At 40.6% G+C, this 12,585-nt stretch overlaps 1 protein-coding gene across 1 annotated transcript in view; it reads right to left on the bottom strand.

The window, feature by feature from the left end:
* The window catches only part of GYS2 (glycogen synthase 2), a 730,647-nt gene that overhangs the window by 373,425 nt on the left and 344,637 nt on the right, over positions 1-12,585 (bottom strand). Inside the window, exon 5 of the mRNA XM_044087805.1 lies at positions 1,627-1,771. Within this exon, the coding sequence (XP_043943740.1) occupies positions 1,627-1,771 (145 nt within the window). The remainder of the gene's footprint in view (positions 1-1,626; positions 1,772-12,585) is intronic.

The following is a 12,585-nucleotide window of genomic DNA, read 5'->3' as shown; positions in this document are numbered from 1 at the left end:
GTCACGGACTAGTTCTTCTGCAGACAAAGTATGTGGAGAGTGTGACTGGAGAGGTTAGTGGGAAAAGATAGTTATAGGTTGAACTGATGAGTAATAAAACGCATCAACGGGTCCTGAAGTTAAACAATTAACAAAAATAGGCCATCGTGTTAGATGGGCACTCCCTCCTCTCCTTACCTTGCAAAGGTGATCTTGGAGAAAAAATTTTATCTTGCACTTTTATTAAATTTACTCATTTGCATTTGTAGTTCATGGCAGCAGAATTTTTATGGCACTGCTGCTGTGCCAAGACACAGACAGCATAGTACTCAAGGGGTTAAGATTTCTACATCACTGCTCCATGGAGACATCTATGGGACACATCTGCCTAGTGCTCTCTGGGTATTTTAGTATCCTTCCATAAAACATGTTAGTTGGTAGATTACCATAAACTACTCAAACATTTAACTACATATACATAACATTTACTATAATTACAGACATACATACCCACACTTGTTTTTCACAGATGAAAGCAAATGTATACGTACTTTCATTGCATTTTCCAATGTCCTAGTGTCCCATGCTGTAGCTGAAGAATTTATGAAACAGTCCACATAAATTAAACTAATCTTTCCTTCTTTAATCTGTATGGTGTATTTTCCTCAATATTGAAAGCTTCCAATCACGACTGAAAAGTAGAACCAGTGAGAAAAATACAGCACCACCTGCTAGCATAAATGGTCCAAATCAGCTTAAAAACACCTCACAGATCTATAAGCAAACATAAGCATTTATAGTCTGGTCACTTATCGATAACTAGTTTAGGAAATGTATTACAAGAATTTCATGAAGTACGCATGCCTCAAGGTTATTGCACAAACAGTTCTGAGGACTGTAACATTGCGCTGCCATACAATGGCAGACAGAAGCAAAGTGTGTCTGTTAATTAGCAGCTGTATTAGGTGTGAAGAAACTGCCACATTGTATAGAAACAAGTATCCAGCTGCTTTCAGTTACCAGGTTTCAGGAGTGGTTATGTAGTAACTGCCAGCATGTAACAGAAGATTCAGACAAGAACTTTATGCTGTACAACTGACAAACCTGTCTCAGCAATCTGCTTTCTCTATGCATCACATACACACTCCATATTTATTACACAAAATAAACTGAAAATACAGCAACCATACACAAGGTAAGGATCAGTATTAAGACGTGTTAGTACCATGAAATCTAAGCCCAGTGCGCTGCTTAAGAGGAAGCTGTTGTGTACAAGAAGCTGGATGCGTGGAAAGGCAGGGGTTGTACAAACCTGAAAGCAACTGCAAAACTACATTGTTTGTACACTCCACACGCCAAGCCTCAGGACACCTCTGCAGAAATTTTATCAATGTCAAATTAAATGCGTTATTCCAGCTTTGCACATAGACAGTAGTAGCGAGGGGTAAGTTTCACATTACAGAGAAACCGTTATGGTAGAAGTATTGGGCATCAGACAGTGAAAAGGCAATTTTGCTTTGGTCCATACAGTGCTACATTAAATAAAACCACTGATATTCCAGAAACTTAGCCAACATCATTTGAGTCATTTTCCATTTAGTACTTCTGACACGTTTTCCTTACTGAAGAGGAAAATAAGCAACTTACCAGCTTGCCTTGCAAGCATATTTTCTCCTTCTATGGCTGTAATGTGAGACACTGTAGTAAAGACATGTGAACAGTAAACCGTGGCTCTTTCCAAACAGTATCGGTGGTAAATCTGCCTGTCTCCAGCCTCCTTGTCAAGGTTGAACTGTAAATACAAACATTTCTTTAAAAACATTTCCATTCACAGAGAAAGGGGAAAAAAATCACAAAATGCTTTAACTGATGAAAAAAATCTCACAATCTCAATTTTTAAATACAAATTATGCTACTTTATGAAGACAGAAAAAAAAGGATTTTTGATGCATCATCAATGCAAGATCACTAAAAATGTGAAAGTCACCAAATATTTGAAAGCCATAACTTAGCACGCGTTCACCACAAATTAAAACACAGTTAACAAAAAAACATGAGGCCTAAATTTCATGCCCGGCATGGTATTACTAAGGCCACCCAAAATTTAATTATATCAAACCTATAATTTAGCCATTGTGCTTGGCTTGTTTGTTACTCAGATACCTTGGCACTGTACATTTGTTTTCAAGTGGTGTGTGAGCTGAAGCACCAAGTGTAATGAACATACTGTAGCAATTTCTAAAATTTGGTTTAGAAGCTATTGTGCAACTGTGCAGACAAGTCTTGCAAGAAATGGTTTTGCTAGACATGTTTGGCACCATGTATTTCATACTATTGGGGTGGGGAACTAGCCAAAAATAAGGTGGTGAAAAGCCTGTTGGATGTTATTTCCAAGTGATTTTTTGTGGTAAAGTACTCCATTCTTCAGAGACTGCTACTTTCCCCTACCAGCAATGATCAGTTCTGACGCCACAATTTGGGTGAAAAGATTGTCCTTTCCTGCAGTAGCTCCTTTGCATTGTTCTAATTTGCTGAAAACTTTACAAAAAGCCCCCCTGCTTAACTATAGTGTAGGATTATTTGTTTAGGTTTGGGGGGATACTTTGTGTATGCGCATGTGTGTACTGTATGTGTAATGATCGTTCGCGATTTTGAATTTTGCGCTTGTGGTCTGGTCTGCCCATCTGTCGGGTATTTGAGGATTACAGGCGTCAGTCTTTCAGAAATATATATATATATATATATATATATATATATATATATATATATATATATATATATATATATATGTGTGTGTGTGTGTGCAATTGCACGGCTATGAAGTATTCGAACATATGATGGAATACTTCATAGTTCGGCAGGTTATGTGAGTGACCGTTATTACTGCGAATGGACTGAATTCGCAATTATAACGTTCGCTCATGTAAGGGGATCGTGGTACAGTGCAGTTAGGGAAATACATCCCTTTCCTCACTGTAGTGCGATTTCGGAGTTGGAATATTAAGTTAGGGGAGTGTGGGGGCGCAGGCCCCCACAGGGGGGTGCAGGGGGGCTTGCCCCCTGCATAAATGTGAGTTTAGGCTAGTTAGGTAGGGAGTTAAGGAAAGGGTGGGAGTGCTGTTAATTGTCGAAAATGTCGTGAGCAACATTCGACAATTCACAGCTGTTTTCGACATTTGGTACATACGGAAATGTGTACTTTTGGCGAAACTTTGCTAATATGTACACATTTTATTTTAACTTTCGACATTTTGATAGTAAACCTATATATACATATATATATATATATATATATATATATATATACATATATATACATACACACACACACACATGCATATACACACAATGTGTATACATATATACACGCACACAATCATACACACAAAATGTGTTACTATATTCAGAATTGGAGTTGTGACTACTGCAATTGAAAGCTACACGCTTTAAATCCAAACTAGAAGTGAATACGTCTATCCATTGACAGATATACAGCTACCATGACAGTTTTCAAAAATCATAGTCTTCCTTCTATATTGTACCACCATTTTGGAGAACATTTGTTTACATGCAGAAATGATTTCACTTGCATCTATGCAGTCAGAGCCCTCACCTTTATTTACATTTGTTGACCGGGAGTGTCCGACTGGACATAGGTCCAATTTCAGCGGAGGCCCGGGGAGAAAAGCTACACAGTTAAAACAGACAGTAGTTACACTGGATTACATAGCAATTAACAATTTAACATAATTACTTACAACACATTTACAGATGAAGAACATAGTACATCAGTAGACAACTAGAATCTTTATCTGTGAAGTACATAACGGACATTAACAAATGTTACAATAATAAGTTCCTGCTGTATAATAAGTACTAGGCTTATGAACCTCTGAGCCTGCTATAATCAAGGTAGTTAGAGGAGTGGAAAGAAAGGTAATGGTTAGATGGGGTGGGTGATGGAGTGGGAGTTGCAAGGGCATAGCCAGCATGTTTCTAGGTGCGCTTTTAGTAAAGTTTTGAAGTGGGTGCATGACGGAGGTAATTGTGGGTGGAAGGGAGTTCCATAAATTTGGCTATGGTGCAAGAGAATAGTGCTTCACCAGCAGAGTTATTGGCTTTAGTGATCTGCAAGTGATTTTTGTTGCTGGATCTTAGTGGTCTGGTGGTGCGATAGGGTTGGAGTAGATTCTGGAGGGATGGGACATTTAGTGGATGGTTTACTAGTTTGTGGGCGAGTGAGAGTTGATACCACTAAAGGAGGTGAGGGAGTTCAAGCCAGTTCAGCAAGTGAGAGAGTGGTGACTATGGTAGGATGCCCCTGTGGCGAATTTGGAGATTTTGTTGTAGCAGGTCTCTAGCTGGTTTAGATCACATTGCCTTAGGTTGGTATATACTGAAGAGGCATAAAAGTAGGGTGGAGATAAGGTGGGAATTTGCTATTGAAATACTTGCTGTTTTGGTGAGAAGTTGCTTATTTCTGTATAACGCTCCTAGTTTGTGGACTTATGGTCATGGATATGTGAATGTCAAACATATCCATTTCCACTCCTATCAATTTGGTGTGTTCAGTTGGGTATATAGCGGTGTTGTCTTTTGCTGTGATGTTAAAATGAGAGTTGTTTTGAGTGTGTTTGGCGGGTTGGAAGATGAGTAGTTTAGTTTTGTTTTGGTTGAGTACTAATTGGGCATCGGATTACCAAGTTTCAACAGAGGAAAAGGCTTCCTGTGTGACTTTTTGCAGTTTGGGTAGGGACTGGGCTAAGCAGATGATGGTTGAGTCATCTGCGTATTATATGAGTGTGCCATGTTTATTCCCCTGCTTCTCTGTATTAAAACCACAGTTCCTCATTTAAAATACTTCACTTCAGCTTCAGAAATGTAAACCAGTAAATAGTTGTCAATGTGATTTAGAAAAGGTACAAAGATGTAGTGACTTATTTTCTCTTTCACTATAAAGGCCTGAACTTCCCATCTCAAAAGTGACCTTCAGTTTAGCATCATGCTGTTCCCTCCCAACCCATCCCACTTGGAAATGGATGCTGTGTGCCCTCTACCAGCCTAATTTGGCATAAAATATTAAAACTACAATACAAGCATATGAATTTGCAATTGCCAAGTGTGCTGCTTAATGAACTGTAAAGCCTGAAATATGTATTTTCAGGAGTAAAAATAGTAAAGTTAGAGGAAAGTCAAGAATTCTAACTTTGAGATTGCTGTTAAAGCCCACCATTAGCCCATTTGCTAATGTGTCAAAGTACAAAACAGACTTATGATGAAATACCTAAAGGCTTTCATTTTATCTTGGTATAGATGAGAGTTCACAAAGATAAATGACCAGCACACAGTATGTAATCATCCTAACTTTTCACAATTTTTACAACACGTGCATGTCCAAGATCATGCCCCAAGACAACTGCTTATTCCTCAGTAAGAGGCGTTCAATTTCAAGTGACTTAACACCCACTGAGTGATGCAATACATTCGATTCCTGAAAGATAACTACATAACTAGAATCTGATATTCGCTCAAATTGCTGCTCAGGGTTTCACCCAGGTCATTTTCCCTATCAGTACTTTACAGAGTCTCACTCAACAGCTCTTTTCTTAGTCACAACTTTGTAAGTAACTCTGCCTGTAAGTTGCATCATTTAAGATGTGGCTCACTTTCCCCACCATCTAAAGCCCTTCTTTTTCCCTACTGGCTGTAGGTTTTGCAATATTAATTTCACAAGCATCATAGTTTAATGCAGTCAGAAATTCCTCTACATCAGCTGCAGTTTGACGCCTTCCTTGATTTTCTTTTAACACTATTAGCTATTTGAACACGACCCCAAAACTGATTGGCATTTTGACAAATTCAGATTTCCAATAATGACCAATTTACCTCTCCTAATCATAACACGTATCTTCATTTTTTTATGGTTTAAACATGGTTTCTGTTAAAATTCTCCAACTCACAAAACAAATTCAATTTGGACATTTGCACTTTTTGTAGAACTAAACTGCTCCTAGCTCATACCACTTCATTACATACAAGCGTTTTGAACATACTCATGATAGGTTCTGATAATCTACTGCTCATCAGCATATTGGTGAGAATATTTTGAAATAAATTTTGCTCAGGGTTTGCTTGAGAAGTTATCAAAATGGTCTATAATCAGTGGCATTAGACAAAAAAAAAAAAAAAAAAACGACCTCTGTATCCCACCTAGACTTCCCTCCAAGTTACTATTAGACTCACTCATGAAAAGCAGTGCAAGGCAGGATGAGACAAAGGTTACAAAATCCCAGTTCACTTGTTTTACAGAATCCACTCAACATGGAAGTAGATTTAAGTGACCTTTTTAAAATCGGCAGCAAAAGCTGTTATCATGGCAGCTAATCACTACTCCACCAGGTATCGCTCAGAAAAAAAGCCACAAATGCAAAAATGTGGTGCTCTATACAAACTGGCAATATTCCCCCTATTAAAAAGGTGAAAGGGAGGAGACCTCAAACTTGTATGAATTCATCACAACTCGGATTTCTGGAGTGCCTGGAGACTGGAGTTGTTCCCTTCAATGGCTCCAGTCACTGTGCACATCTCTCAACCTCTTGGCACAAGAAATCTGGAGAAAGCCCATCATAATTGGGGACGAAGGCCCAAAAATAGGGACACATTTTAAATATTGGTGTTATAAACTTAAAGGTGCTTGAACAAAATTTGTGTTTGCATGCATTTTCTGAAAGATATGAAGTCTGAAAATCCAGTAAATGTCATTTAGTATTTTGAATACTTTCATCATCCCACTGATTTGTCAGAAAAAAAAATTTTTTTGAGGAACAGACCAAAATTATGAGGGAAAAAATCTGGACATTGTGAAAATATGCACAGTTTAGAGGTACATCACTGATGTGTGTGGGATCTCTCCTTGTACTCTGGTTACAACCTACCAGAAACAGTGGTCGCCTGACACCATTTTGCTACAATAAAAATCTCATATGGCACAAGTACCTTCTGAAACATTGGGTCCAAAAAGGAACAGTTCACAAGTAACCTCCCACCCCTTGAGATTATGGTGCTTCACTTCCATCCTATACTCACTTAAATACAGATTAATGCCTTAACACATCTAAATGAAATACACAAAAGGTATTGGTTATAAACTGCATACTTGTTCTACAAGTCACTTCAATCTAGAGAGTTGGAAACAGCATTCTGCTTTACGGACATCTGACAGAACAGGTTGTAGCGTTGTGTATAAAAACACTGTAGTACTTACAATATCTATTTAAATGCGTTAACCAGAGTAAGCTCCGATCCAAGTGGACCACTTTTATACCTGCACAGAATTCACATAACACTATAAATTGTCTATACTTTATTTAAATAGAAAAAATATCAAAGGGGTTTCTAACAGGAAGATATGACAATACCAATACGCTACTTGAATTAATTGGCAATCTAACTGTTAGTTTAACATTACACACAAAAAAATATACCAGGCTAAACTGAAAAAAAAGAGGAACCTTCTGCACAGTATAGGCACAAAAGATACTGAAGAAAAGATACTTGAAAGACAGTGCAGCTACATACATAAAGTGTTAAACATTGGCATGAACAAAACTGCACAGCAGACTCGCTCAGGCTGCCACAAAACTGCACAGCAGACTCGCTCAGGCTGCCACAAAACTGCACAGCAGACTCGCTCAGGCTGCCACAAAACTGCACAGCAGACTCGCTCAGGCTGCCACAAAACTGCACAGCAGACTCGCTCAGGCTGCCACAAAACTGCACAGCAGACTCGCTCAGGCTGCCACAAAACCGCACAGCAGACTCGCTCAGGCTGCCACAAAACCGCACAGCAGACTCGCTCAGGCTGCCACAAAACCGCACAGCAGACTCGCTCAGGCTGCCACAAAACCGCACAGCAGACTCGCTCAGGCTGCCACAAAACCGCACAGCAGACTCGCTCAGGCTGCCACAAAACCGCACAGCAGACTCAGGCTGCCACAAAACCAATTTATTTTCCGAGGATGTGGCAAGGTTGATTCCTGCTTTGAAAGGTGCTAGAAAGCATTTCAGAAACTGTCCAATAAGCAGTAATTTAAGCACAACAGGTTTTCAACAGTTTGTGCTCCACAAAAATGCCCCGGCCTTTCAGCATCTTTTTGCTTCTGTTCCTGACCAAGCCCATCACTCATGACCATCTTTCCTCAGTCCAGTGGAAATGTCATAGTTACTGAAGGAAGCATCTGGACAGGGGACACTTGTCAGGTAGGTTAGAGGGCATGTTTGAGCCCTCATTGGCATGTCTGCGGATATTTTTTGTAGGAGCCTAAAAGTCACTTGCTGGGTGGTGGGTATGCTATCTGCATCACTGCAGGGAGCTACAATGACTTGTTACAAGTACACATGTCTATATACTTGCTACAAAGGTTCTATCCATCAGGCAGTGGCTTGCTGATCAGAACACCAGATCCCAGCACACATTTTCACCGCTGCTGCTTCAAGGGAATGCAACAGTGTGACCATCTTATGTCCCCGGATGGGTATGCACTTCCTCGTCAGCTGCATTAAATGCCCAGAGCAGAGACTCTCCTAGGCAGTAGTCAAATCTTTATCCCTCTAATCACCTTTCGACCACATAACCTGGACAAACACTTAAGGTGGAAGCGTGTACATATTAATTAAGGATATCCACACCTCCCGGCTAGTTGCTCAGCATAATGCATCAGAGATTATCCACGTGCAACTAACTCTGGGCAAGACTGCTATCCAGATTGCAACTTGCTACAGATCTCCACCATGCCGCACGATTCCCACTCATTTCTTGATACACTGGAAAATATTAGGGTATAACCCAACACCCTAATAATGGGCGATTTCAACTACCCCACCATTAACTGGGAAAACTACTCCTGTACCAACTCTCTTGCTCGTTTTTGGAATTCATAAATTCCAACGCCTTGGATCAAATTATCTACACCCCCACCAGGGGCAGCAATATTCTAGACCTGGTCATTACCAACATGGGGGATCGGTGTTCCATACCAGAGGTCAAGTCCTCTTGGTCAAATCTGACCACAAGCTAGTCACCCTAGGACATCCACATCCTGCCCCCCACCCCCAATTAGGGAAGCCACTGTAAAATATTTCTCCAAAGCCCAACTTCACACTTAAAATGGAAGTGGCAAACTTTGCGACACCTATGCAGATGGACAATAGAGGCAAGACTGCTGAATCCTACACAAATGCACTAAGCACTAAATGCATGGACCGTGCTTATCCCTAAAAGAACCAAGATGCTATCCCTCCAAAAAAAGGAAGCCAATCTGGTGGCCCTCTGCCATAAACTCACAGAAGAAACTGTTGCAAAAAAAAAAAAAAAAAAAAAAATCACATGATTGGAGGAACTCTCTGGTCAGCCTCAGTAAGAATCTGAGCTCACAAAATCCTCCAATGCTAGTTATAAAAACAAAATCACCACTGATTCTAAGGACAACCACAAAGCATTCTATAGCTATGTGAAGAAAATCAGTGGCAACACTTAGATCTGCTCTGAGTTACAGCACAATGGCACTAAATTTACAAAGCCAACTGATATTGCAAACATCCTGGCAGATTAAATTTACCCCCCCCTCACTCCCTAAAGGGCCCATCTCTACCCCGAAAGAATGCAAAGTTCCTGTAATCACTGCTGCACAGTTAAAACCACACTCTCCAAAGCAAAGAACACAGCATCCATGGGACCTGACAACATCCTAGGCTGCATTCTACACGAACTACATAATGAACTGGCACCCCACCTAAGTACCATGGCCAATCATAGCCTCATCGCAGGCTTTGGGCCCACTGAATGGCTCAAAGCGACTTGAGCCACCACGGACCCTGGGAACTACCACCCCATTAGCCTAACAAGCCTGGTCTGCAAGGCCATGGAACGTATCATGGAACTTCTAAACAAAGACATTGGTAATCTCCAAACTCTGGACCCCACCCAGTTCGGGTTTGTGAAAGGCAGATCATGTCTCCTAAACCGGATAGATTTCTTTGAAGCAGTCACCAAAGCCACAGACTAGGGTAAAGTGGTTCATACAGTCTATCAAGATCTCAAGGCTTTTGACACCATCCCCCACTCTGGAATTATAGATAAACTCACTAAACTAGGTATAAACTCCTATGTCACAAGCTGGGTTGCCAAATGGCTCACTGACAGAATCCATACTGTGAAAATAGTACACTCCAAATCAGACTTCAGACCAGTGACCAAGGTTCAGTCCTGGGTCCTCTCCTGTTCGGTATCTACTTTTCTGTAGTACAGGCTAACACAGGTCTTTGGCTAACTAAGTTTGCAGGTGACTGCAAACTAGGAACCATAAATCGAAACTCCCAATGATGTGGACATTCTACAAAAGGGCCTCACTGAAACAGATGCCTGGTGTTAAAGCCATGGCCTCACGCTCAATGCCAAAAGTGCATTGTCATCCCCTTTGGTATAAACTCTGTACCCCTGAGCTACCACATAGGTGGTAGTCTACTTAACACCGAAAGTGTGATGAGACCTTGGGACACAGGTGGACAGTAGTCTCTCCTTTGATAATCCCATTGCCACAGTAGTGAGGAAATCTTAAGTGGCACACATCACAAAAGGTTTCTCAAGGAAAAAAGGTAATAGTTTTCCTCTACTCGTCACTCAGACCCATTAGAGTAAAACGTCCCTTTTGATATGTACCTCAGGAGATCAACACCAACTGGAAAGGCTGCAGAAATACCTCAGAGGATTACCGGCCTCAAACAGATGCCCTATGCAGACCGCCTCAAAAAACTCCAGCTTTACTCCATCGCATATTGCCTACTCAGAGGTGATCTCTGCCTAACATACAAAGCTATGTCAAACCCAAAACTGTTGGACATGCTCCGCTTAAAGAAATCCCAATCCCTCTGAGCTACATGCTCTAGGGACTTTGTCACCACAATAAACAAAACATGCTGGAGGGATAGATTCCTGTCCCAGAGACTTCCTATACTCTGGAACAAACTACCTATCTATATCAAATAAAGTTCTTCATTAGCACTCCAAGAAAAATATTGACTGGATGGGAAAATAGGAAATTCACCCTGGGGATCACCTCTGTGGCTCTGCTCGACAGTGGCACAGAAAAATAACTTTCTTGGGTGGCAAAAGCCAGGGTAACCTTTTGGTTAGGTTTATATAGGCCCAAGGGCCAATAGCCTAGTACCCATCTATGAACATATGAACTCTGCTGGAGGTAGCCTGAAAGATCATGTACATGTAAATCAAATTAATTAAATGGGCTCCAAGAAGAATGAAAACCTCCAGCATGAGAAACGGTCACAAAGGTAAGGTTATTAATAAATGCATGTTCTGGAGGGTAGGGGTAAATGCATAGGTTTTTGGGGGGCTAATACTATGCAGAGACAGAAAACAGATTGACTATGGTGCTGGACATTTAAAAGTGTGCTTCATAGTAGACATGCACACAAGGGGGGTACTGGCAGGATTTTTTTTTTTTTTTTTTTTTAAACGGACGGTAGAAGAGGGGTTTCATTACTATGCATTTTTGTGGGAAGAAGGGTTGGTTCCATTTCAAGTTCTTTTGAGTAAGAGTGAGAAAGAACCAAGCCCAAAGACTATTTCCACTTTGATGTAACCCCAAATGTACTTAACCAGCACACTGCCAGACCATTTTCAGAAGTTAATTATCAATAATGCATCAGATAGGCATGCCCCTGCATTATTGCATACATACCCTCAAATTTAGTTTTGGTTTGTAGCACACAAATGCTCTAAGCTCAGTGAAATTAGATCAGAAGTGGGAGACAAGTGCGCCTTTATGACACTCCGATACAACGCTTAGCTCCATAGAAGATGGGCTTGGCTGTAGATCACCATGACATCTCATCCCATCAACCGTGCAAGACCAGCTTAATTTGGAAACATCTGCTGTGGCAAATTATCTTTATAATTCCTATAGGTTGTATATTTGATTCCACTGTATTATCTAGCATCTGCGATAAACAGAACCGGATTCTGAAAACTGATCACACAAACTTAGTACACATCACTTAGATTAGCAAGCACCAACATTCTCCACCTCCCCCCTGGCATTTTTAATCCAACATCTTCCATAAAAGTTTTCAAACAATGTTGCTGCCACTACCAACAGCAGCTGGAGTGCGCCCAGTTCTGTTAAGGGTCAGACCAAAACTATGAGCTGTGGTGTAAGGAAATTACTAAACACCTATACAGCCACCATGGCTGTGCCTTCTTGGGACATTTGAACTACCAATATATTTCACTGCAACTTTACTGCTCAGCTGTTCAAAATAATCAAACTTGGCCAATGTCACCCCTCCCTCCACTAAAGCCGAAAATACTTTCATACCAAAGATATGCTCTCAGAGAGGATATTGAAGAAACAGCACTTAAAGCCTTAAAAATCACTGCAGGTGAAAAGGCCTTCTCAAAACTTGGATCAACTACACAGAACCACATTTCTCTTCAGAAAAGGAACAAATCAGTAAGTGTTCCTGAACAGGGAGATCGAATAAAGCCACATGCACTTTGCTTCAATGATGGTTAAAACAAGCACTTTCACT

The sequence above is a fragment of the Protopterus annectens genome, chromosome 11.part0 (assembly GCF_019279795.1).
Source record: "Protopterus annectens isolate FY-2018-M chromosome 11.part0, PAN1.0, whole genome shotgun sequence".
NCBI lineage: Eukaryota > Metazoa > Chordata > Ceratodontiformes > Protopteridae > Protopterus > Protopterus annectens.
This window is presented reverse-complemented; position numbering and strand designations above follow the sequence as displayed.